At 42.2% G+C, this 27,543-nt stretch overlaps 1 protein-coding gene across 1 annotated transcript in view; it reads right to left on the bottom strand.

Moving 5' to 3' along the window:
- The window catches only part of HOOK3 (hook microtubule tethering protein 3), a 97,892-nt gene that overhangs the window by 12,704 nt on the left and 57,645 nt on the right, over positions 1 to 27,543 (bottom strand). Inside the window, exons 9-16 of the mRNA XM_054178997.1 lie at positions 26,318 to 26,481; positions 23,189 to 23,329; positions 21,342 to 21,543; positions 17,442 to 17,552; positions 11,826 to 11,913; positions 11,196 to 11,265; positions 3,924 to 4,064; positions 2,014 to 2,101 (exon numbers count right to left, since the gene is read on the bottom strand). Coding sequence (XP_054034972.1) covers positions 2,014 to 2,101; positions 3,924 to 4,064; positions 11,196 to 11,265; positions 11,826 to 11,913; positions 17,442 to 17,552; positions 21,342 to 21,543; positions 23,189 to 23,329; positions 26,318 to 26,481 — 1,005 coding nt within the window. The remainder of the gene's footprint in view (positions 1 to 2,013; positions 2,102 to 3,923; positions 4,065 to 11,195; positions 11,266 to 11,825; positions 11,914 to 17,441; positions 17,553 to 21,341; positions 21,544 to 23,188; positions 23,330 to 26,317; positions 26,482 to 27,543) is intronic.

Consider the following 27,543-nt stretch of genomic DNA (forward strand, 5'->3'; position numbering starts at 1 on the left):
GTGAAAACAGGGTGATAATGATGCATCAATATATGATATGTCATGTCTCTGCATTTCCTTCTTTCTCATGTTTCTGAAGAATCTCCCTTTTTGTATGGGTATCTTAATGATAACTGAGGTGGTCCTAGCACAATTTCCATCTACTTGATCAGCTGGGTTTAACTCTGAGGTTTGCTTTGCTTTGTGTGGGAGACTAGATGGGGTGCCCATACCTTCAAAGGTTCTTCCAGCCACAATACCTCTACCTCTACACTGTCTTTGTTGCTTCTTTAAGATTAAATGAAATACTACACACCAAACTCAGCAAAACAAGCTATGGGATTAGTGCCTACAAATCACCACTGGCATGGTCAGACCTACACAGAATCCAGGAATGCAGCAACTTCACCGGCTCTTCTTTGATGAGGGTTGCCTGGTACACACACCAAGCTGTACTGTGGTGTTGTAATGATGATGTTTTATTGTTAAAAGAATTGTCTCAGATGATACCTACATAGGCAGCAACCTGTCTTCTAAGTGAGCATTCTAAATTACCGTCCCAACTAGGGTATCAGAAAGGGACACAGTTAAAACTGTAGTAAATAAAGCTGAATTCAATTAGACAGGGATTCCTTACAACACTCAATAACTGAGAATAACTTTTTTCATATTCTTATTCAGCCTGAAAAATCTAATTTCAGCCTGAAAAATCTAATTTTGGCCAGTAAAAAAGATGAGAGAATTATCTCAGAATCACTCAATAGCATGGACATATTTTAAAATACATCCTAAAAAGCACTCTAAGTTACTCAGGAAAATAATCTTAATCAAACTTGACTAGGTGTTTTGTTTTCATATAGTTAAGCTAAATTAAACCCTACAACCCTTAAAACTCTACAAATACCTGAAAGGATAATATCAAGAGGTAGGTGCTGGTCTCTTCTCACAGGTACTTAGTGATAGAACAAGAGGAAACAGCCACAAGCTGCACCAGAATCAGTTTAGGCTAGACATTAGGAAAAAAAATTTCACAGAGTAGCCAAGCATTGTAACAGGCTTCCCAGGGATGTGGTTGAGTCAGCATCCCTGGATGCATTTAAAGGTTTAGACATGGTGCTTAGTGATATGGCATAGCGGTGAACTTGGTAGAGTAGTGTTAATGGTTGGACCTGATGATCTCAAGAGTCTTTTCCAACCTGAATGACTCTATGATTCTATACACACTCTTTCATGAAAACACACAGCAAGTAAGTTTACTGCTTTATATAAATTAGTTAAAACCACAGAAACGGAAAGCAACACATGACAATTTGTTGCAAATTAGCAACACAATACACTAGGATTGTGAGCATACACAGTCCAGTAAATCACTGCTTTCAAGTATGTTCTAGAGCTTCTTTACTCAAACATATGAGATGGCAAACAATTTTTGAGTGGAAGACTGAAAGTTGTTTTCCACACTAACTGTCATAATGTATATTCTTACTCTGTATACAGAAACAGAAAATGCTGCATTATGTGAGGGACTAATCATTTGACTCGCCTGTCCCCACTCCTCCCTCCCTTGTTTTGGCCTGCCTGGTTTCTCGCATTAGAAGATACACTTACATCCATGCTTACAGAGATTCCACTGTCAGGAAACAGCTTACTCTTGTTAAGAAAACTAAACCAAAGAGTAAACTCATAGAGTAAAAATACTCTATCAAGACATGAAGAATTATCATCTCCTTAACTGCCAGCAAAATTCTCCATTCTAAATAAATAATGTTAATGCTAACTTTACTACTGGAACAGACACAATCAAATAAAATGTATCTGACACCTTGTCTACATCAGATGGTTGTCTTTCCCAGGCAAATACCTTACATCCTACCTAGAGAAGCATAATTTAGTGATAAGATCATATGAGTAAACTAAACATGAAAAACTACCAGAAAACATAATCTGCATAATTTGTATGTATTTTTCACAAAAGTTTCAAGTTTCAAAAATGGTAACTCTTTGAATGTAAGTCTGGTGTACATTTCTACTTACATCTTCAGCTTTTGAACCTTGATCCTGCAAAGATTTTTGTAGTTCTTCAACCTGGGACTGTACTTCTAGAAGTCTCTGATTTACCAATCTAAGAAAGAGATAATATTTTGTTTTTCAGGAAAAAAAACAACAAGCAACAAACAACTACAAGAGGAAACCTGAGAATTTGTGTGTCGAGCATTTTCAGTCATCTGAAACACGAGAAATGCATTACCATATTTTATACACAGAAGATTTTCAACAGCAGTTAAAACACATAGCAGTTCCAAAGATGAAAGCCCATAGTCATCCAGTACGTTATGATAATCTTCCAAGAGAACATAAATGCATGTATTAAGAAATTATTTCTATATACATGAAACAAAAGTTTCTAAGAGTGAGATTTACTGTGTGAAATCTACTAGCTTACTGCTTTTACAGAGTCACAGAATCCTATACAGGCTGCCTAAATCCAACCTCCTCTTTAAAGCAAGTGCACTTACAGCAGATTGCTGGGAACCATGTCCTGCTCAGGCCTGGACACCTTTAAAGATGGAGGTCTGACAGAATCACAGAATGGTAAGGGTTGGAAGGGACCTCTGGAGATCACCTAGTCCTACCTCCAGGCTAATAAGGGTGTTTCTAGATCAGATTGCATGGGAACACATCCAGGTGTGTTAAAGTCTCTAGAGAAGGAGAAGACTGTTAAACCTTCTTCCAAAGTGACAACATTACTGACTCATGGTAAACTGTTGTCCACCAGGACTCCCAGGTCCTTCTCTGCAGAGCTGCTTTCTAGAAGTCAACCCCTAATCTGTACTGGTGCATGAGATTATTCCTTCCCAGGTGCAGGACTCTACACTTGCCCTTACTGAACTTCATGAGGTTCCACTCTGCCCTGCTCTCCGGCCTGTCCAGGTCATGCTGGATGGCAGCACAGCCTTCTTGTGCATCAGTCACTCCTCCCAGTTTTGTATCATCAGTAAACTTACTGAAAGTACCCTCTGTTCCACCATCCAGATTGATGAAGATCTGATGATGAAGATTGGAATCAGTACTGACCCCTGGGAAACACCAATAGCACAGGCCCCCAGCTAGACCTCGCACTTTTGATCACAAACCTCTATGGGTTCTCAATCCACCTTACTGTCTACTCATCTAACCCATGCTCCCTAACCTTACCTGTGAGGATGTTAAGGCACAAAGTGTCAAAAGACTTGCTGGAGCCAAGCATCCACTGCTCTCCCTTCATCTACCCAGCTGTTCACACCATCACAGAAGGCTATCAGATTGGTCAAGCATGACATCGCCTTTGTCAAGCCATTTTGACTATTCCTTATAACCTTTTCCTCCACATGCTTAGAGATGACTTCCAGAATGGGATTCCCATCACCTTTCTAGGGATGAAGTGAGGCTGACTGGCTTGTAGTTTCCCAAGTGCTCCTTCTTTTCTTGCCCTATTTGAATATTGGAGTGACATTGGCTTTCCTCCAGTCTTTGGGCCCCTCCCCTATGCTCCATGATGGAGAGTGGCTTAGCAATAACCTTAGCCAATTCTTCACCACTTATGGGCACATCCCATCTGAACCCATGGACTTGTGGGTGTCCAGCTTATCAAAGTGATCTCTAATCCAGTTCTCCTGGACTAAGGGAGAGTCCTCCTTCATCCTCTTTAGACATTTTCTATCAGATATTTATAAGCATTGCTGAGATCCACCCTGAGCTTTCCCTTTTCCATGCTACATAGTCTCTATCCCTGACTCTCTTTGTATGAAAGATGCTGCAACCCTGTAATCACATCCTTGTAGCTTTTCACTGAATTGCCTCCAGTAAATTCATGTCTGTCTTGTACTGAGGAGACCAGTACTGACAGTCAGAGGTACATGGCATTGTTAGAAAGTCAGCTGAAACAAAGAATGAAAAGTTCTTACCTGTTTTCTGTCTCCAATTCATTCTTCCTTAAGTTTGCATCATCAAGAAGGCTCTGCAACAAGGCAATCTTCTCATTGTCAGAACCTTCTTGGTTCAACTTTAACATCTTGTTCTCATGCTGAAGACGAATGAGTTTCTCCCTAAACATATAAAAAACAATTGTGTGGAAAAAAACTATGCCAATGTCTATAGAGAAAAAACCCCACAGTTTATCACAGGAGAAAGATCAGAAAGATCATATTTACTTATTTAAAGGAAACCACTGAAACAACCATGTCTTCAAACTCTCAAATATAAACATAATTAAAAGACTTGCAGTTGTAGAAAACATAAGATAAGAAAGTTGCCTGAGTGCCTCTCAGACTACATCTGGAGAAATTTATAAGTAGAATGTAGAGAACACAAAGTTTGGTGCCACATATTAAGGAATGTTGCAATCTCAGCTGACTCTGAACTGCTGCAAGAACTTGGACAAGTCACTGCCACTACCACTTTGCTAGTCTGTTTTCACAGAATCAGAGAATTACTTAGGTTGGAAAACACTCCTAAGATCATGAAGGTAATTAACCTAACACTGTCCATTCCGCCATTAGACTGTGTTCCCAACCACCATGTCTACACATCTTTTAAATATCTCAAGGAACAGTGACTCAACCATTGCAGCCACTGCTCTGAGAGCAGCTCCTGGATGGTCCTTAGTTGAACAATTCCTTAGCACACTGTGTAAAGCAAAACAGTAACATTCTCATGTTGGCATCCTTTGATTGGAGCATGCTGCAGAAGCCACCTCTTTGACATGTGTTGCAGTTTGAGCTGGGTGCCCCCCTGGTGTGTTCACTTCCTGTGTCCAGAAGTCCAGCCCAGAGGGAAATTGTGTGTATTTCCTACCATAATTCTTTGCACCACTCTAAGATCCAGTGCGGGGTCTAGCGCTTTCTCTTTTCTTCCTCCTCCGCCAGCCGGTAACTGGGGGAGATGTCTCCTGGCTTTGGGCCTGCTAGGCCCAAGGCCACGGGGGGATGGGCAGTCTCAGACCTGGCCGGCTGAGACTAGCCCAGCAGAGGGAGGGGGAAGAAGGAGTCCTGGGGGTCATGGGTGGGAATGGGATGCCTCTGGGTTTGCTTTGGGATCTTTGTCACTGCGCTTTGGGTTTTCTGTAACATTCACTGCTTTCTATTTAAACTTTCATCACTTTTGCAATCCGTTTGTCTGAGTGTTTTATTCCTGCCCATGGTGGGGAGAGGGGGCTGCCTCAACCCAGCACATTCTTGGTAGCAGAGGATGGTTGTTTTGGGGAGGGGGTCTCCCTTTAAACCCACCACATTCTTGGTGAGCTAGGCAGGAGAGGAGTTTGTTATTGTGCGCATTCTGCAGATCAGATTGCAAAGGACAAGAGAGTTTAAATTTAGTTCTGGGCGTTGTTCTGGTTTTCTGGCAGTTGGGGTTCAAAGTGTTGTTGTTGGGGCGATTGTGTGAGTTCTTGTGGATTGCAGGGGGACACCTGGTGCCGGTGGCATGGAGCCCCTCCTGCTATTTCAAGCAGGGGTGGCTCTTAACCATCGGAATTGGGGCTTTGCTTGAGAATGCGGGACCTGCCCCTCCTCCACCTTTACTCTCTGCGGAGTGGCAGAAGCGGCGGGGGGTGAAGTGGGGGAAGGGGCAGCGGCGAGCAGATCAAAGTCAGGTCCGTTCTCGCTGCGGGGTAGGGCCAGCCGTGGCGGAGCGGGCGAGCTCGGCTCCTGATACCCAAGAAGGGCGAACGGGAACTCAGTTCGAAAGCTGTTCTCAAGGGCCCTGGGGACGCGTTTATGGCTTTCTCTGGAGGAGCCGTTTGAATGCCCGAGGTGTGGAGGCGATTTTGACTCTCTACTGCGGCGGTAGAGGTGGCTGGAGCCCTGCTGTATGCTTGGGTTGCGGAGGTCGCGGGTCCGGCCGTGCGCCAGGGGCGGCGACGGCCGCCCGGGCCTTGCACTCGGACCAGCGGCGGCGGCGGCTCGGGCCGCGCACTGAAGAGTGCGGCAGGGACCGGCCCTATTGTCTTCCCCGACTTTTTTCGGACGAGTTCCGAAAATGGCGCCTAGCACCTGGCTCCACCTCCCTTCTTCTCAGCAGGTTGTGGAGCAGCCCCTCCCCTCCTGGGGTGGGGCTGTGTACTTGGAGCTGCCACATCTGCGGTACGCAACGCCCAGTGGAGGGGCGGTGTACCTGTGGCATGCGTCTGTGGAGCCTCGGGCCGCGGCTGGAAGCGGTCAGCACTGGGCTTGGGATAGGTCCGTGCAGTGTTGAGAGAGGCTCAGCGTGCTCTTTTCCTGGAGGGGTGGAGAAGCAGCAGAGCCTGATTGTTCTGACTGGCTGGAGTGGAAATATGCCGCTGAGTAGATAGAGATGGGAATGAAGGTTTGGTTGAGAAGTTGTGAGGTTCTTTCCAGGTGACCAGAATGTCCAACGGATCCATGAAGAGCTTGCACCGCAGAAGAGTGAACTCTGCATCGCGGGAGGTTCCATTAGATGAGAGGAGAAGAACTGGAATGGACTGACACTTGAGCTTGAATGAGAGACTGTTTAAGTGGACACCCAGATGAAGATATGGACTTCGCCAGACATGTCATCAGAAGATTTCTGATTTGATGATGTGTTTAGGCACAAAAATTATGGTATGAAATAAGGGGTGGCATGTTGCAGTTTGAGCTGTGTGCCCCCCTGGTGTGTTCACTTCCTGTGTCCAGAAGTCCAGCCCAGAGGGATGGACACAGGAAATTGTGTGTATTTCCTACCATAATTCTTTGCACCACTCTAAGATCCAGTGCGGGGTCTAGCGCTTTCTCTTTTCTTCCTCCTCTGTGAGCCGGTAACTGGGGGAGATGTCTCCTGGCTTTGGGCCTGCTAGGCCCAAGGCCACGGGGGGATGGCAGTCTCAGGCCTGGCCAGCTGAGACTAGCCTAGCAGAGGGAGAGGGAAGAAGGAGCCCTGGGGGTCATGGGTGGGAATGGGATGCCTCTGGGTTTGCTTTGGGATCTTTCTTTGTCACTGCGCTTTGGGTTTTCTGTAACATTCACTGCTTTCTATTTAAACTTTCATCACTTTTGCAATCCGTTTGTCTGAGTGTTTTATTTCTGCCCATGGTGGGGAGAGGGGGCTGCCTCAACCCAGCACAACATGTTGGCACCTCTTATTGGTAAAAGATTTTAGCTTATGTACGTGGTTGGATTTTACTGGTTAGGTGATTGATAACAAAGAGTATAAAAATCAGCCACTCTGAGCTATAAAGCAGATTGGGTGGTTAGGGCTGCTCTAGGGAGTTTGGCTAGAGATTCAGCTAGTGCTTTGACGTAGGGATGCTGCTAGGGATATGCTCAGGACTTTTGTTAGCTGCTTCATCTGTTAAGAGCTTTGGGAACTTCTTCTCTAAGTGGGACTCAGACTCTGTGATGCTAGGGATTCTACAATGCAGCAACAAAGGACTTCTGGGAGGACGTCTGAGATTCTCTGCTCTCTGCACTTCTGGAATTTTGTTGCTGTATGGCAAGAAGGTTCATGCCTTCATTCGTCACTCAACAGCTCCCAAACAGCTCCCACATTCAATCACTTGCCTAGGCAGCCTGTTTAAGAGCTTCACAATCCTTTTGGTGAAAAAAAAAAAAAAATCCTAAAGTTCAAAACCTGCTATGCCACCTGGGCACCCACAAGTCTATGGGGCCAGATCAAATCCACCCAAGAATACTGAGGCAGGTGGTCAAGCTACTCTCCATCATTAATCAGCACTCCCAGTTAAGAGGTGAGGTCCCAGAAAACTGGAAGCTTGCCAATGTGACATCCATCTACGGAGAAAGGCCAGAAGGAGGATCTGAGGAACTACAGGCCCACCAGCCTCACCTCAGCCCCAGTAAAGATTATGGAGCAGTTCATCTTAGGTATGTTCATACAGCAAGTAAAGGGCAACCGAGGGATCAGGCCCAGCCACCATGGATTCATGAAAGGCAGCTCCTGTTTGACCAACCTGATCTCCTTCTATGACCAGGTGACTCACCCAGAGGATAAGGGAAAGGCTGTGGATGTTGCATACTTGGACTTCAGCAAAGCTTTGACATTGTGCCTCACAGCACTCTGCTGGAGAAGCCAGCAGCTCATGGTTTAGACAGGTGTGCTCTTTGCTGGGTTAAAAAGGGAAGATGGGGAAAGAGGGGCCAAAAAAAGCTGGTCAATGTTCAAGGAATATTGATTCCTCAAGCTCAGGAGCAGTGCAGACCAAGAGTGCAGGCAAGAGTGACAGGAAGCTGGCATGGATGAACAAGGTGCCATGGACTTACTTGGGCAAAAAAAGGAGAGTCTCTAAGGAATGGAAACAGAACAGGCCACATGGGAGGACTACAAAGAAGTGTCTGAGCAGCCAGGTATCAGGGTAGGAAATCAAAAGTGCAGAAAAAATTAAATATGGATAGGTACACAGAAGCAAACAAGAATTTCTTCAGGTACTTCAGGAACAAAAAGCATAGGGAAGATGTGGATCTCTTCAGAAGCAAAAATAGAGACCTGGTCACATGGGATATGGAGAAGGCTGAGGTGCTCAATGACTACTTTGCCCAAGTCTTCACTGGCAAGGGCTCCAGAAAAAGGTAGGGAGTGAGAAAAGGAAGACCATCCACTATTAGCAAAGATTATGTTTGAGACCATCTAAAGAACCTGAAGGTGGACCAAGTCCATGGGGCCTGCTGAGTTCCACCCATGGGTCCTGAGGGAACTAGTGGATGAAGTTGCCAAACCATCATATTTGACAAAAGTCATGGCAATCTGGTAAAGTTCCTGCTGACTGGAAAAGAGGAAACATAACCCCCATCTTCAGCAGGCAAAAAGGAGGACCCTGGAAACTATTAGGCCAGTCTCACTTCTGTGCCTGGCAACATCATGGGACAGATCCTCCTGAATACTTTTCTAAGGCATACGGAAAATGAAAGGGAGGTGATCGGTGATAACCATCATGGTTTCACCAAAGGCAAATCATGCCTGAATGAACTCAGTAGCTTTCTATGATGGAGTTACAGCATCAGTGAATAAGAGAAGAGCAACTGAGGTCATCTACCTGCTTTGTAAAGCATTTGACAATGTCTTGCATGATATGTGCCAGAAGATGAGCCGCCGGGGCAGACGGCCAGCCTGGATGGGTAATGAACTTTTAATAGAACTAACGGAAAAAAAGAGGGTGTATCATCTTTGGAAGAAAGGTGAGGCAACCCATAAAATGTTTAAGGATGTTGCTAGATCATGTAGGAAGAAAATTAGGGAGGCAAAAGCACATTTAGAGTGTAGACTGGCCTCTGCTGTGAAGGACAACAAAAAGTCCTTCTATAAATATATTAATAGCAAGAGGAAGGGCAGGGACAACCTCCACTCCTTGGTAGACATGGAGGGAAATGTTCTGTCAAAGGATGAGGAAAAGGCAGAGGTACTTAACACCTTCTTTGCCTCAATTTTTACTAGCAGGACAGAACGTCTTCCAGATGGCTGGCCTGCAGAGCTGGCAGGAAGCAGGATAGTTTCCCTCTGTTCCAGGAGCAGGTCATTGGAGCTCTCCTCAGCTGCTTGGATCCCCAAGAAGTCCATGGGACAGATGAGCTGGCCAAGCCGCTCTCCATCATTTTCCAGCAGTCCTGGCTCACTGGAGATGTCCCAGGCGACTGGAAGCTGGCCAATGTGGTGCCCATCCACAAGAAGGGCCGGTTGGATGAACCAGAGAATTATAGGCCTGTCAGCCTGACCTCAGTGAGAGGAAGAGACTCAGGGGTGACCTTATTACTCTCTACAACTACCTGAAGGGAAGTTGTAGACAGGTGGATGTTGGTTTCTTCTCCCAGGCAGCCAGTACCAGAACAAGAGGACACAGTCTCAGGCTGCACCAGGGGAGGTTTAGGTTGGATGTTAGGAAGAAGTTCTATACAGAGAGAGTGATTGCCCATTGGAATGGGCTGCCTGGGGAGGTGGTGGAGTCACCATCACTGGAGGTGTTCAGGAGGAGACGTGATGGGGTACTTGGTGCCATGGTTTAGTTGTTTAGGTGGGTTGGATTGGTTGAGGGGCTGGACACGATGATCTTGAAGGTTTCTTCCAACCTGGTTTATTATTATTATTATATCCTGGTCACCAAATTGGCAAAGTGTGGGATTGAGAGGTAGACCACTTGCTGGATAAGGAATTGGCTGGAAGGTTGCACTTGGGAGAGATGCAGCCAATGGCTCCATGTCCAAATGGAGACCAGTGACAAGTGGTGTCCTTCAAGCGTCAGGACCAGTGCTGTTTAACATCTTTGTCAGCCGTTTGGACAGTGGGACTGAGTGCACCTTCAGCAAACTTGCTGACGACACCAGGCTGTGTGGTCCAGCTGATACACTGGAAGTAAGGGATGCCATTGAGAGGGACCTGGACAGACTTGAGAGGTGGGCCAAGTACAAGGTCCTATACTTGGGCTGGGACAATCCCAAGTACAAATATAGACTAGGTGAGGACTGCCTTGAGAGCAGTTTTGAGGGGAAGGACTTAGGGATGTCAGCTGAAGGAAAAATGAACATAACCCAGCAATGTACACTTGCTGCACAGGCCAACTTTATCCTGGGCTGCAGCAAAACAAGTGCGACCACATGGATGAGGGAGGTAATTCTGACCCTCTGCTCTTGTGAAAACCCTCCTGGAGTACTGTGGTGAATTCTCATGCCCTCAGCATAAGAAGGACATCAAACTGCTGGAGTGGGTCCAGAGGAGGGCCATGAAAATGATCAGAGGAACTGGAGCACCTCCCCTGTGGGGATAGGCTGTGAGAGTTGGGGCAGCTCAGCAGGTGGCAGCATTTTAAGATACAATGGTTTTCAGCACTGCAGGCGCTGTTCTTCCCTGTAATATATTGTAGACATTTGCCATGATACAAAATGTAATTTACAATCTACTCTTCCTTTCACAAATTTAGTCAGTTTTCCCCCTGTATAACTCTTCATTGTCATTGCCAATATTTTTGTCTCTTAATGCACATATAGGCTGCAGTTACATGAACTCTACTGGAAGAGACACAATGTGAGGATAAAGAGTTTGGTGGGTTTTTTTTTGTTTCCCTTATTTTTTTGAGCAAAATACAAATTCAAGAGAGATCAACTGAATTTAGTTTTATGCATAACAGCTCTTGTTGTGCAGAAACCTAAATACTAATTTTAGAAACTTTGTAACACTGGAAACTAATTATCTGTAGATATGTTGTAAAGATTGCTAAACCAAAGCACACATTAGCTTACTTTATTTCAGGAGTAACAATTTCTGCTGCTAAACTGTCTGAAGGCTTTTGTCTTCCCAGAGGCATCAATCCTGAATTAGGAAAAGTAAAAAAATTAGCAGTTAGACCAGTAATTTCTTTTCAAATAGGAAATACTAGAACCTTTTAGTTTCAGAATAATGCTAGACAATGAAAAAGTGGCACAAACTTGGGCTACAGCAAGACAGACAGACAACCACACTTTTACTTGGAGAGTTATTTTGATTGCTGTTTGTGTCCATTCTGTGGTATATGTTCTGTACTTCGCTTGTCTAAGAACTATAAAACTGCAGCATTACACATAAAAATAAACTGCAACACATGTAACACCATATGCACATGACAAAACTTAGTATCTTTCTTAAGAAAATTATGTAGCCACACAGAAATCAGAAATACATTGTAAAAATATCACACGGGAGAGGAGACTGAAATGTAGTATTTAAATGCTGTATGAATTTTTCAAATATTTACAAAGTTATGAATAGTTGAAGCAGCTTTTTACTGTTTTTCTTGAAGGAGCTTAAACTTGTTCTGTGCACATTCAATAGTCTCCACAGAAGTCATGTAAACTTCAGAAAAGATGCATTTAATTTTCTTATTTGTCCTTTACCTGTGGTGGTGAGCTGCCCCTCCTGAGCTTGTACACATCTAAGCTCTTCAATAGTTTCTTTCAAAGAATCCCTTTCTGTTCTTAATCTCTGGATAATTGGAAAGAGAATGAGTATCAGTCTTAGCACTATAAATCCTATGCCAAAAGGTACAGCTTTCAACACTTCAAAAAGAATTTAACTCAGCTCTAGAGATTATTCCAAATTAAGGCAACTCAATCTATTTTGTAACAGAATAAACATAAATATTACATATTCCACATGAGCTGTGGTTTGGTGTTTGCTTTTAGTTTGTTGGGTTTTGTTTGTTTGTTTTGGGGTTTTGTTTGTTTGTTTATTTTTTTCACAAGGGCTGCTGCTCTGTATTACACTTACTATAGTAAAAGTATCAGGGTACAAGCTTAGAAAAATCAAGGTATTAGTGACACAAAGTTCTAGTACCAGATAGTAAACAGCACCCACTAGGGCCACTGAGCCATCCTCCTTTTCCCCGCTCACTGGGGCCAATTTCAAGGGAAAGAAAACTGAATTAAGAGACTGTAGACTTTTTTTCCCTCACCAAGAAGCCATGATTTAACCAGGGTAGAAGTAAAAAGCAGATGAGTACAGTCAACATAAAAATCAAACTGCATTAACTTCATTCTGTTCATCTTTCAACAGTGAAAGTGTGAGAGCATTTCTCTATCTTCTTCCTCCTGTCAACTGGCTTTGCTATTCACCAGCATCCTACTTATAGAAAAAATAAAACAAAAAACACCCACAACTGCCCCCCCCACTCCCCCCACCCCAACATGTTTCTTGAGGTTCGGTCCAAAGAGAGCTCAAGAACAGGACTGTGTCATCATGGAATCCAGATAATGGGCTTTTTAGTAGCATCAGGCAAATGTCTCCTGATTTGCCACGAGTTACCTTTTGGCAAAAAAAAATCATAATCTCCAGTTAGCAGCAAATTTTTATCCACAATGTTGCGATGATTCAAATAAAAGGAGAAATTGCAACTATGTAAAGACACAAGTTGCAGTTTGCTCCAAAATCAGACATGTCCAGTATTGCTAAAAGGTCCAGAACAGATCTTGTCTCTCTCTAGATGTGGAGTTGTGTCAGCTGATAGCAAGATGAAATGCAAGGAGCTCACAGTTTGATTGACATATACTTAGTATTTCAGCCCAAATGGATCCAAGACTTGGAATCACTTTGGCAGAGAGCATTTTGGTGAGGTGTGACAAGAGGCTTTAACTATATTGCCATCTGACAAGAGAGCTGCTCGGGACCAGCACTTGGGACCGGCATGCTCAAGCCAAGAGGCACTCCATTTTGGTTTCTTTTGGGGGCTTTTTGGGGCAGGAAGACCTTAGCAGACAGTGAGGGCCAGCAGGGTTGTCTTCTCACATGTCTGCTCAAGAGGGTGATGTCAGCTGTGGGAAATTTAAATGCAGGAGAGCTGAGCTGCATGACCACCATTTGGCAAGAGAGCCTTCCCACTCAATTGCAGCTAGCGGCATGTGCTGGGTCAACCGACAGAGTGTAGAAGCCTCTGTGGTAGCTTGGACAAAATACAGTAGGAAGGTTCCCCCCATATCCCCAAGCCAGCTTTTCTCTTCTGAGAGGCCAGTGCAGCATGGGCAGAGACCATTGCAGTGGCGGGTGCTTTCACCAGAGGGAGGGAGGTGCTGAGTCATGTGGGCTTGTTCCTGAATCGTTCTCCAGTTGGTCAGTGGCCAGGGATAGGGATGGTGGTAACGTGCCACAAAGCTCTTTTCAAAAGATTTTTGTCGACCCAGACTGAGGTCAAACATAAGCAGGCAGGTGTCCAGGCAACTGGCTGCAGAGTGCTGGAGCCTGGCACCTGAAATGGAGGGCAATGGAGATAACACCTGCATTAGGTATGAGCAGCTCAATTATCTGCTTAATCTAGGGACTGAACTGAAGGAAGAAGTTGCTAGACATAGCACTGCAAGGGAATGTGAAAGGGAGTTGGATTTGAGTAACCAGGCTCTGCAGGCTCCCCTAGCAGAGTGAGATGACCCAAGATGCAGCAGGAAATGGATACAGTCCCTGTTAGGAGATGCTAAGTAATACCCTCATGGTTCCCTTCACCTTCCCAGTTGCCCTTGCAAAATAAATATGGGGCACTGGAAGCTGAAGGTGAGGTGAATGAGAAGAGAGAATACACACTGTCTGAGGTGCTGCCTAAAGCAAAACAGCCTGCCCCCTGCATCAGAGGAGAGTAATTGTTATTGGTGATTCCCTCCTGAGGGGAACAGAGGGCACCATATGTTGGACAGATCTTTCCCACAGGGAAGTCTGCTGCGTCCCTGGGGTCTGAGTCAGAGATGTTACCAGAAGGCTGCCTAGTCTGGTACAGTTCTCTGATTACTATCCCTTGATAGTTACACAGGTAGGGAGCAATGATGTTGAAACTAGAGGTCCAATGGCAATCAAACAGGACTTGAAGGCTCTGGGAAAACTGGTTGAGGGGTCAGGGGTATAGGTAATTTTTTCATCAATACCCTTAGTTGCAGGAAGGAATACTGAAAGGAACAGGACAGCAGGTGTAATTAAAATGTGGCTCAGAGGCTGGTGCCAGCAACAGAATTTTGGGGATTTTGATTTTGGGGATCTGGCACCTGAAATGGAGGGCAATGGAGATAACACCTGCATTAGGTGTGAGCAGCCCGATTATCTGCTTAATCATCAAGTCCAACCTAACATCCAACACTATCTAATCAACTAAACCATGGCGCCAAGTGCCACGTTCTGCTAGCAACAGATGGAGTACATCTGTCCCAGAGGGGGAGAAAAATCCTAGCACATGCGAACAGCCTATCCCCCAGAGGGAAAAGAGTTCTAGGAAGGGAGTTGGCAGGTCTCACTGACAGGGCTTTAAACTAGATTTGAAGGGGGAAGGGGCTGAAACCAGTCCCCTCAGACAGGAGCCTGAGGGCCATAAAAGAATCGTTCGTCATTGGAATGGGCAGCCCAGGGAGGTGGTGGAGTCACCATCCCTGGAGGTGTTCAAGAGGAGATTGGACGTGGCACTTGCTGCCATGGTCTAATCATGAGGTCTGTGGTGACAGGTTGGACTTGATGATCCTTGAAGTCTCTTCCAACCTTGGTAATACAGTGATACTGTGATACCAGCAGTCCAGCTGAAGTGCATATACACTAATGCATGCAGTACGGGTAACAAACAAGAGGCGCTGGAAGCCTTGTTACAGCAGGAGAGTTTTGATGTAGTTGCCATCACAGAAATGTGGTGGGATGACTCACATAACTGGAGCACTGCACTTGATGGCTACAGGCTCTTCAGGAGAGAGAGGCAAGGCAGAAGGGGTGGAAGGTTGGCCCTGTACATCAGGGAGGCTCTATATGTCATGGAAGAAGGGAGACCGTATTGCTGTCTACAACTACCTGAAGGACAGTTGTAGCCAGGTGGGGATTGGTCTCTTCTCCCAGGCAACCAGCATCAGAACAAGAGGACACAGTCTCAAGCTGTGCCAGGGGAGGTTTACACTCGAGGTGAGGAGAAAGTTCTTCACAGAAAGAGTTACTGGCCATTGGAATGGGCTGCCCAGGGAGGTGGTGGAGTCACTGTCCCTGGAAGTATTTAGGAAGAGAATGGATGAAGCATTTGGTGCCATGGTTTAATTGATTAGATGGCATTGGGTAATAGGTTGGACTTGATGATCTCAAAGGTCTTTTCCAACCTGGTTAATTTTATTCTATTCTATTTCTTCTTCCTGCATGATGAACTCTGGTGCAAGAGCCAGAACAAGACTGTCAGAACAATTTCAATGAAGTGTACATTTTGTTAGTGCTGCAACTGATTTCAAAAAACCTCCAGGTGAAAAGAAAATATTTTTAACATAAATACTAGAGAAAAAAGTGTGAAAGAGGAGTATTCAAATTGAGCTGCTGAAAGCAAAGATTCTGCAGTTTGCTGCCATTGGTCAAAAAACACCAAGGTGATTAATCAAATGCCAGAATATTTTAATCAATAGAAAAAGATCTAGTGCTTCATTTGTAAACTGCAAAGTGAACTAATCAGATATCTAAATACTTGTCATACAACACACCACAAAAGTAAAATCTCAAGCTATGTGGCTAAAGACATCCAAAAAAACCCCTACCACGCTCTGCCAGAACATAAAGACATGGACAAAATCAATTTCGTTAACCACTTCCAAACTATAACCAGCAAGATACCACTATACAGCTTGTGATCTGTGGTGGACAGCTTTACCGATATGTATGTGACAAGGAACAGAAAGAGTAGGTAACAGTTAGTGAACCTCTAATTCAAGTTTGAGATACTTCACCTGTAATCTACTTCCAACAGGTGCATATCCATTCGAAAGAAAACAACATTTGTCCCCCAAAAATGCCATTTGCCAAGGGGTGAGCCAGAAAACTGTGTGACCACGGCCTGCAATTCAGATCCTTTGTGCAAGATGAAATGGTCTACCAAGCAATGGGTAAGTCACAGACACAAACTTAGCATTGTCAAACATAACAAAACTAAAACAAAACCAGACTTTAAAGAGCAGGAAAGAAAGCTAAAGCGCAGCACAAATACAGCTACTATGGGCATCTGAACCTGAATGGTAAGGCACATGGAAGTGATATCAAGGACAAGTGTGCCCAACAGGTTGCAAATTTAATACAATATGGAAATCAATGACCTGTAAACAGAAAATAACTGAAAACTTCCAGTTCAAGTGCCATTCCAGCGCAGGGACTGGAAATTTTGGAAACACTTGGTCAGGAAACATGACTATTGAGGGAAAAGCCTATGGAGATTTCAGCTGATGGATAGATGGATTTACACTGAAAAGAAGTCTAAGAAAATGCTAACTCAAAAGTTCTGGCCTTGCTTTGATGTATTTTGAGGCACCTGCATATATATTCTTATGAAACAAGCCAAAATAACCTAGTGAGAAACAATAATGTGCAAAAGAAGTCTGAAGGATCAAGTTTTGGGAATAGAGGACCAGAGCAATTAACCACAGAATCACTAGCAGCAAATAACGGAGAAAGGGAATAGACTGGTATCCATCCTGTCTGTTCCATGTTGGCAGTACAAGATAGATCAACAAGAAGCTGCCATAAAATGTGAGATTTCTCTCAACAAACACATCCCTCTAACGTGACTTCCAAGCCTCTTGTTACAGTAGCACTGACTCCACAAAAAGAAGCATGCTGATGGTACCTCAAGGAATGGTTTAGGGAAAAAAATTCAACAGGACTCTAGCTCTAGGGTGACACTGTAGAAATCTGATTTTAAGAAGTTTTTTATAAAAAATTACAATGACCATGGATGTTTATTGACCTTCTTACACTAAAAGAAAAAGAAATCACTTCAGATCCCAAATATGAAGGATTTTCTTCTTAAAAATGAGTTGCATGTGTTTTTGTACAGTCATTTAATTCCATGCTGTACAATTTTTACGTTTAAAAAGGATCTTATATTCAAACATTAGAAAAATCTTACGTGAAAATAGACTTCCTAATTTAAAAAGCTTACTGCAAATGGCTAACTATAATTACCATATCTCTGTGTTATCAAGGACATAAAGTTGCTATCGCTACTACCAAAAAAATAACACCTTGGAACTTACATCTTTTTCTTTTTGGAGGCTGTCTACTTTTTCTTTCAGTCGTTTGCATTCATAATCTAATTTATCAGCTTTCTTGGATTCTTCAGATAACCTGTTTTGTAGTTCAACTGCCTGTGAGGACAAGAATCAATAATTTGTCTACAAATATTAATATTAAACCAAAATACACAAGACAAAATAGCCAATTACCATGCACCACAAGCCATGTTGTAAACAAGTAAAATAGTTACCTATAGGACATACTAAAACCTTCTTTCATCAGTTATTCTGTGTTCCAGTAAAACCAACAGTATTCAAATATTAGGTGTTAGTACAAGGAAAATAAACAAAAACTGTTAAATATTTTTGGTATCTAAACTCAAGAATTTAAGACCAGCCATGGTTCACAGAAAAAACCAAAACCAACTATGTAGTTCTAAGAGCTTAGGAAAAGCAGAAAAATCCTCCTGTATTTTGAGAGGCCTAGGAAAAACAAAAACATTCCGAAGGCAAATTATCTATACCTTTTGTTAAATGTTTCACAAGCCTCACTCAGAATTCCACACCAAAAGTCTACGCAGCCAGGTAACATATTCTAACCTGAGATCTTCCTTATCATTCTTAATGGGCTAATACAAAGATCGAGCCACAGGCTCATAAGTAGTTTACTTCAGAAGGAAACATTGCCAACAGTCACATGTGTATTTTCAACTACGTATCAATAAAGAACTTTTAATATTAAATGAGCAGAAATCTAAAAGCTGAGCAGAAACTATGAATGAAGTCTTGCCTTATCAAAACTCTCCACCTTCATTAGCAAAGTCTCTTTCCCAGAACATCAGCAGAGCTCATGCAGAAAGCATGGAAGCAAGTCAACTGAATAAAGACTAACCTGAAAACACAAAAGCTGAACAAAGACTCAGCTAAAGATATATAGCTTCTTCTGAAGCAATTCATAAGACAGCTTTTTCATGGCTTTTAGATTAGAGAGAAAGTGATTAACTTACTCTGATGCAAAGTAGTAGTCATGCCTATATCAAGGTTGCCTAGCACTTTTAATTTATATTTTCAGTGTCTATAGGTATAGCAAAAGAAATGCCAGGCCTAAAACTCTGCATGGTCTTAAGTCTTAGAGAAGGACTTTGCTGCTGTTCTTCAATTAAAGGCTGCAAAAAACCCCACAAGTCTGCCACTTCTGAAATTTAAGTTTAAAAATAAAATAAAAATATTATGTATGAAAATATCTAATTTCTCACATGTGAGATTGATCACTGAGGCTATCAGAATAACTGCAGGTATAAAAAAAAAGCAGGCCTTGATTTGTGATTGTGCCCCCAACTACAAAATAGGTATATTTTCCCCTCAAATGGAAACAAATGCATTAATGTTTGTAATCATTCATGCAAATGGTTTGTTTTGAATGAGAACTTGGGAGTGTACAGAGAGATATACAACTACATGGTAAAGCAGAATATTAAAAAGAAAAAACAAAAATGAAAAATGAACTGCCATCACATTCACTAAGTGTTATCTGACACGTGGAATGCGCAAAGCAGGAATCTTGCAGCAAAGAAAAGCAAGACAATTAAAAAATATATATATATCAGAATGCACATGCACAAAGGGGCTGAATTAAAATTACAAAAATAATCCTGGAATCTTCACATTTCAATTCCTCAGGCTGCAACAGAAAGTGTCTTGGAAAATGTTTATGTTTGATTTCAGAACAGTGAACAAAAACTCTTAAATAAGTATTATTACATCTCCCCACACAATACACCACCAGTAACCTCATCTCACTGAAACTGATGTGTGGGGTGAAGATGCAATTTCTTTGCAAGGTTACTGTAAGAATTTGAACTTTCGCTTGCACAGCGCAGAACCTCCAAGCCAAAAAATTATCTCCTCTGATGGCATCATCACAAGTGGGATTGGATCCTTCACACACCAAGCAAGATGCATTCTACTACAGGGGCACACTAGTGCTCAGTAGTGACAAACATCAGGATCCTTACACCTGAGGAGACCTTATTGTCGCTTTCCAATATCTGAAGGAAGTCTACAAAAAAAGGCGGTGAGGGACTTTTTTAGGGTGTCGGTCAGTGATAGGACTAGGGGGAATGGATCCCAGCTGGAAGAGGGGAGACTTAGATTAGATGTTAGGAAGAAGTTCTTCACCATGAGGGTGGTGAGACACTGGAACAGCTTGCCCAGGGAGGTGGTGGAAGCCCCCATCCCTGGATGTTTTTAAGGCCAGGCTGGATGTGGCTCTCAGCAACCTGATCTAGTGGAAGGTATCCCTGCCCATGGCAAGGGGATTGGAACTAGATGATCTTTGAGGTCCCATCTAATCTTGACAATTTTGTGATCTTAATTCAAATAGCCCAGTTTAGGATTCCCAGAAACTGATTTTGTGACAGCTCAGATTCACAAGCAGGTCTCAAACGGCATCCAGCCTTAGAGACACTGAAGGCAAACTCACTGTGTGTTCATTTTGAGGCACTGTGGTTTGGTGAAGAAATCTGTTATGAGACATACAAGGCTTTTTCCAGTCTCAGCTAACAGAACAGTTTTATACAAATCAACAGTTTCTCAGACATGATATACTACCCATAAAACACAACGAATAATGGAGTGCTTTTGCAGCACAAATGATAGGACTGCTCCTTCCACAGTCCTTGTCGCTGATGAAATAAGAATGATCAGATGCAGATGTCAAAGTTAGATAACTATATTGCATGCTCAGTTTTTCAACTGAAGGAAACTTTTGTTGCCAGTAAGCATGAAACTACTTATATGTGAAAGGTCATTATTTTCTTTCTTTCAGCACTCTTCTTGTCAGAGTTCTTTTTTTCTGGTGGAATCATTTGGACTGTACATACAACTAGCCCAGAGAGGCTAAAACTTGTTCTTAAAACTAGACACCACAGAAAGGTAGGAGACAGAAGGGAACTCTGGAGATCATCTATTCCAGCCTCTCTGTGAAACCAGGTTTGCCTAAACCAGCTTGCACAGCAACATGCCTAGGTAGGTTTTGAAAGTCTCCAGAGACAAAAACTCCATGACCTCTCTGGGCAACCTGTAAGATAGTCAGCTGCATGTAAACAGCTATGAAGTCTTAGGGCCTTGAATTGCTCCTGGGCCTGCAGTATTATTAGAGGATGCTTCCATACTTTTATTCTGCTTAAGGTTGACACATAGGGACCCCTGCATCATGACCATTTGAGCTTATGAGCAGGAAAAAATACACAGCAGACACTATCACCTTAATGAACTACAGTCTGGCCCGGTAACAAAAATTCCTTAACGGTGTCAGGTCAATGCAGTATAACAGCAGAGAGAAGACTAAAAACATCTTCCACCTTTGTAGGAACAGGATTACATGGCACTTTGATCAGCAGGAGAAAAAATGCCTTTCACACCACAGAAAGTGCTGGTGAAACATTTTGTACTCTACTGGGTGCATTTAAACAACAGGAATGATATGTGCCCATTTCTCTTCATAACTGGGCAAATTCAAATATATTAGACAAACTAGGACCTTAAAAAGTTATTTAATCACAGAAATTACTTACCTAAGCTGTGGTACCTTCTTCACTACTGGAAGTGGCTATTTTATTCTGAAGTAAGAGGCTCTAATTCAAGCCTCATTACTGAATATGAATCAGGAATAATTTGAGAAAAAAAATCTTAATATCTGTTTACTTTTTGAATGTAAGAAGTACTGCTTGCTGATAAACTAATGTAAACTTGAAATAATTATTAGAATTGCATGAAAGGATGATAAAGGTAGTGCCTACAAAACATGGGAGGTCTTCTAAACACACAGAGCTGTTGGTTCATAATTTCTTTTTTAAATGTTATAACGAAAAAGTGTTGAACAGCACAGAGAAGTGTTGAATTGATGATGTCTGTTCTCACCTGTCTCTTGTATGTCTCCAGCTGACTGCGTGCTGCATTGGCCTTCCTTAGTTCTTCTTCCAGGCTCACAGTATTTTGCATGTACATTGTATTCTTCTCTTCTAAGAGCTTCACTTGCCGTCGCAAATCACCCAGGTCTTCCAATTTCTTTTTGTATGACTCTACCTGACTTTCTAACTTGGCTACTTTATCAGAAGAGTGCCTGCAGGGACAGGTTTGCATCAGAATTGTACTCTGAAAACTTACAAAATTAAATGCCTTGATGCTTTCTCAGTATTTTGCATTAATGCAGGTATTCTGAGGCATCCTGGCAAGAAAATAAACCAAGCATATCCTCCTGTAACTTATTTTTTCACTTTCAAATTGTCTGCTTTCCTCCATAACTATTTGTCATTCCCAAAAGCTGCTGAAGGTTAGCTTTTGGATACTATCACTCTTCCTAATACAGCCTTCTTATCTGCTCCCAATCTTAAAATAATAGCTAAAGCACCTTCACACCCACCCATTTCTTTTCAACTATAGATCAGTCCTCAGTTCACTTTTACAAGGGTGAAGAATAACAATCTTCTGCCTTTCAAATTCTTGTATTGATAGCCAGGAATAAAATCTTATTGGGCAGCATATACTTCATGTATTGTAACAGCTTTGGGGCCTGATTTGTTTAAAAAAACAAAACCCAAAACAGAAACCAAACCAAAAAAGACAACCAATCAACCAACCAACCAACAAATCTCCAAACAAACAAACCAACCCCAAAACCACCAACCAACAAAAAAAAAACAACCCAACCATGCAAAAAACTAACAGAACTAACAAACACACACACACAAGTGAAAAAAGAACCCTCACCAAACCAGCCAACCAAAACCCCAAACCCACCAGGCTCCATTCATAACGTTTAAAATTTTTTTTCAATCCGCTACCAGGACAGCAATTTTTCTTACCCCCAGCCACCCACATCCCTGCTACCATTACTGTACCCAGTTTCATTTTAGAACCAAATGATTTACACACCAATTTCCTATGAAATTAGGAGAGTCCTTCATTGAATTGATGGTCAGACTGTGGAACACTGAGACAAGCTAAATCTCTTTAATCCCTAACGAAGTGCAGAGCCTCTGTATGAAGCAAGGTATTACTCTTTTTACCTAAGCTGCCCACACAAATAGTCCACATAACTGTGCAGCCTGATGGGCTTATTCCATATATAACAACAGAGGAGGAAAAGACAGGCAGCTTTGGCAGAAAGCTGCTGGCAAATTAGAAAAGGTAATATTAAAATAAGCTTTGCTAGAAAGGGTGATACAAGCAGGTAGTGGGAAATTGTTCTGGATACTGCATAACAACAAGATGCTACAACTGAGGGATTATTTTCCATAGTAAAAAAAGGCTGCCCTATTAACCCTGAGAATCATCAAATCATGACAACTCCATGTGCTAAAAATGAAAAGAGCTGTAGAAAAAAATTGTTCATATTAGCATTATGATGAACTAAAAGCACCATCAAAAATTGAAATCATGCAACTAGGAAACAAGAACACATCCATAAGTCAGGATTAAAGAATGTTCAAGAGCCCAGTGAATAACTTGTCACAACCATAGGATGCTGTAAGATTGCTAAGTCTACTAGTAGTTATTGATTAGGTGCATAATAAATAACAAATTTACTTAAGAAGAATTATATGGTGTTCTGCTTACTTCGCTAGAGGATCTAAAGGAACCTTTGCACTGACAAAGTGTTTAAATTTAATATTAAAAACTATATAAATAAAAGCTAATGAACATTAAGTACAGGAACCAAAAGAATTAAAAACTAACAGTTAAAAATGGTTAACAGAACAGTTTACCTGAGTACGTCTATCTCATCCTTCAAAGACTGAGCCTCCTCTGCCAGTGTAGTAAGCTCTTCTGTTTGTTGTCTCAGTTCAGCAATTTCCTTTTCTAGTTCTTCACAGCGTATTCGGTAGTCATCTTTGGCAGCTTCTAATCTGTAGAAATCAAGTAAAACAGAAAATTATTTCTCAGCTTGAGCCTTTCTCCTCCTCCTAGAAAAAAAAACATGAAACAGCCTTCTGCCACAGTGAATGGCAGCCCATTGTGTTTATCAAAAAATGTAGAAGGCAAACTGACCTTTTTGATTCTCCCAATTTGATATCAATCTTTTTGTTAGGAAAATCACCAAGTAATGTACATTCCCAGAAAGAAAAATCCTGATTTTTTTTCTGATATAGTGATTTTTCACAAAGGAAGCTCTTGGAGAAATTTCTACCTTTTTTCAAATTTAGAGACAGAGTTTAAATACGACAACTTATTCAAAGATTTTGTTCAGCTATTCAACTCCTATACACCTTCGGCAATACTGACCTCACCATCCAATATTCTAAATACCAGAGGACTCTCAAGTTTGCTTTATTTATTCAGTTACTAACAAAGAACCTGTGCCGGCCCAGTACCTCTGAAGAATCGACTTACTCATTTAGTTAACTAGCCAGTATGTAAAGAAACTCAGACCAAAGTTTCTGAATTGAACTACTTTCCCACAGTATAAACAGGAAAAGCTGCCATAAAATGGCAGTGACCAAAGGGAATAGCCAAGAGAATTTATGTCAAAACATTTTTGAACGAATGCTAAGATGTCACAATCTGGAATGTGAAGTCCTATTGTGATTTTGATTTGAAATTAAAATAAAAGCAATCCAGAAAAGTAGGTATGGGGAGGAGAGCAGGGAGAAGAGGATGGCAGAGGAAAGAGAAAGGATTCTAGAATATTCAAGAATCCAGAAAAGAAGAGAGACAAGAGAGTCAGTAGATCTTCTAAACCATATACAACAAAAATTTGGATCATGCTAGGCCTGTAATTGTCAAAGAACACAAAGAGGCAAGACTGGAAGAAAAACTAGTGTATCATACTGGGCATCAGTTAAGCTGTACATGCCAGATAGAGCTGGAGAGGGAATACACACAAATTGACATTAGAAAGCTCTAGCTGCTGTGAAAGCAAAACTCTGAATATATTTCAAGAAACTGAAGGGAGATAGTGTGTCAACACAGAGGCTTCGCAAGAGGAAGTGGAAAAATGGCAAAACAGGCAAAAAAGGGAAGTTACATGGCAGCTGAATTAGAAGACAGCAACCAGAAGAGGGCAGAAATAGAAGAAAAAATGGCAATATAAAGAAATACCATTTCAGTCACAAATGACAGTCAAAATACAGCACAATATGCTTAAACAACATTAATGTAGAGGCATTTAAGTCTGGCCTCCACTGAAGCTTATTTACTGACTGGGGTTCCCTTATCCTGCACTTCAGGGGCTCTCTTCCCAGCCTGCAGCCTGCCATTGGCCTTGATGCGTGATGGATTGAGGATCCCTTTCCTCATTGACCCCAGATTAAAGGCCCTCCTCACTAGACTAGAAAGCTTGTTGACAAAGATGATCTTCACCTTCTCTGAAAGACGTACCCTGTCAGTGTCCGGAACAACAGATTTCTCCCTCAGAAGAACAGATTTCTCAAAGTAAATTCCACAGCCAAGACACCACTCCCTCAACCATTTATTGATTTTCCCAATTCTATCAGCCCTATCAAATCCCCTTCCCTTTAACTGGGAAGATCAATTGAAAGACAGCTTGTGCTCCCAAGTTCTTCACTGCCTCTCTCAGTGCCTTGTAGGTGAAAAACTCAACATGAGCCAGCATTGTGTACTTGCAGCCCGGAAAGCCAACAATATCCTGGGCTGCATCAAAAGAAGTGTGACTTCCAGGATGAGGGTGGTGACTTTTCCCCTCTGCTCTGCTTTTGCGAGACCCCACATGGAGAACTTCATCCAGTTCTGGGGTCCCCAACACAAGAAGCACATTGAACTGTTGGACAGAGACCAGAAGAGGGTACAGATGATTGGAGTGCTGGAGCACCTCCCCTACAGGGACCTGCTGAGAGAGTTGCACCTGGAGAAGAGAAGGTTCTGTGGAGACCTTATAGCAGCTTTCCAGTACCTGAAGGAGGCCTACAAAAAAGCCTGAAAAGGTTTTTTTACAAGGGCTTGTAGTGATAGGACAAGGGGGAATAGCTTTAAGCTGGAAGAGAGTAGATATAGACTGGATATTAGGAAGAAGCTTTTTACAGTGAGGGTGGTGAGACACTGAAACAGGTTGTCCAGGAAAGTTGTGGATGCTTTGTCCCTGGAAGTATCACAGTATATTAGAGATTGGAAGGGACCTTAGGAGATCATTGGGTCCAACCTAAATGCCAAAGCAGGGTCTCTTAGGGTAGTCTGCATAGGAATGTATCCAGGTGGGTTTTAAAAGTCTCAAGAAATGGGGACCCATAACCTCCCTGGGCAGCCTGTTCCAGTGTGTGCAAGGCCAGGTTGGACAGGGCCTTGAACACCCTGGTCTACTGGAAGGTGTCCTTGCCCATGGCAAAGGGGTTGGAATCTTTAAGGTCCCAAACCATTCTATGGACATGAACGCAACAGCTAAACAGACCAAGATATTTGAAGACAAGCTGTATTTCCAAGGCTTGAGGAAATGTAAATGAAGAGCAGAGATCACTTGAGTATAATCACAAACTTCCAGTTTTCCAAATCTGAGGAGGACACACTCTGCTGTATAATAACAGCGCTTGTAGCGCTGTCCATAGCAAACTTTAAGCTAAGAATTCCTACACCTTAGTAATATAATCAGAAAAATTCACTTAGAGAACAGCATGATACTTTTGAAAACCATGAGGGAAACAATTGCACACAATTCAAAATAATTACACAGAGTGACACATACACAGCAGTTTGGTATTAAGAAATTAACACACTTTTTTCACGCTGGAATTTGCAAAGTAGTAAATCATAACACACACATCACTAAAAAGTTTACTACTGTGGTTATACCACCCACTACAGTAACTCATAATTGACAGCAGAACCAGATGTAATAATTTCTGTTACCACCTGCAAAACAATCGAATCAAGTGTAGTTTTTCTACCTGAATGTTTCTTCCTGCAGTTGTTCTAGTTGTGTCTGCAGCTGCAAGTGTCTGCGCCCCGCTGGGCTGTTGGGATCTTCAATAGAATCAGACTGATTTAAACGTTCCATCAAAATCTGATTCTCAGCAAGCAAGCTGCTCTTCTCTTCCTGGAGGGCTGCAACCTGTTGTAATTAAAACCAAACTGGAATAACAGAACTATCCAGCAATGGAGAACAATTTTTATTTTTTTTCCATCTGCATATGAAAGTATCAACACAACTCAGAAACTGAAACACACAGGCTCCAATAATCACATTTCACAAGCACATTCACAAGTTACATACTGTAAAGTATTCATTTGCTATATGTTGGTTACATCACATCACAGCATTATGGGCAGATTTACCACATAGAAAATGTAACTATTTTTAACTGTATTTTTCACAAACAACTAAAGAAAAAGTTTGAGTTACTGTAAAAGGTAACTTCTATTATAGTAAGTCTGTATACTTTCCCAAGGAACAGTTAAAACAAGCCCTCCATAGTAAAGCTATTAAAACTGCTTTCCAAAAGATACAAAGGCTATCAATCACACAGACTATCCAAAGGATGGCTGTGCGTTTCCCATATATTTTTCCTTTTTTTTTTTTTTTTTTTCTCTTTTTTTTTTTTTTCCTCTCTCCAGTCAGTGGACAATTGCAAGCAGACCTGAAACAGGAGCACAGCTCCAAAGATGACCCAGTTTCCACCAGTGTTGTGAAAACAGGCAGCAGGGCAAGAACTCAAAGTGCTGCAACTCATACAACAGCTGAAGCACATTAATATTATAGAATTAACATGTAGGAGCATGAAGGGAAGAGGGGAAATGTGAACATCTCAACAGAAGGAAATGCTTCCATAGGAGTTTAAGTAATCATATACATAAAAAATCAACCACACATCAGTTTCATTAATTTCATCAGTTACTGAACTGCTTGACAAAAGCCTGAATTATACTCCAAAGTAGGGCTGCAAGGGCAACACCTTCTGGGGCTCCCACTTCCAGATGTCTTCCAGATGAGGCCTCTTTGATTTAAAGTAAGAGTATGGCCTAAACCCATACACAGCAAACACTACAGTAAGTTCTGACTGGGATTTGATACTTAACTGAAACAGTCAGAACAGCATAAACTCTTACTAATAATACTCTACACCATGGATGAAATCATAGAGCTCCACCTCTTCTTAACTGAATAAAAAAAGGT

This window comes from Dryobates pubescens, chromosome Z (genome assembly GCF_014839835.1).
Source record: "Dryobates pubescens isolate bDryPub1 chromosome Z, bDryPub1.pri, whole genome shotgun sequence".
Lineage (NCBI taxonomy): Eukaryota > Metazoa > Chordata > Aves > Piciformes > Picidae > Dryobates > Dryobates pubescens.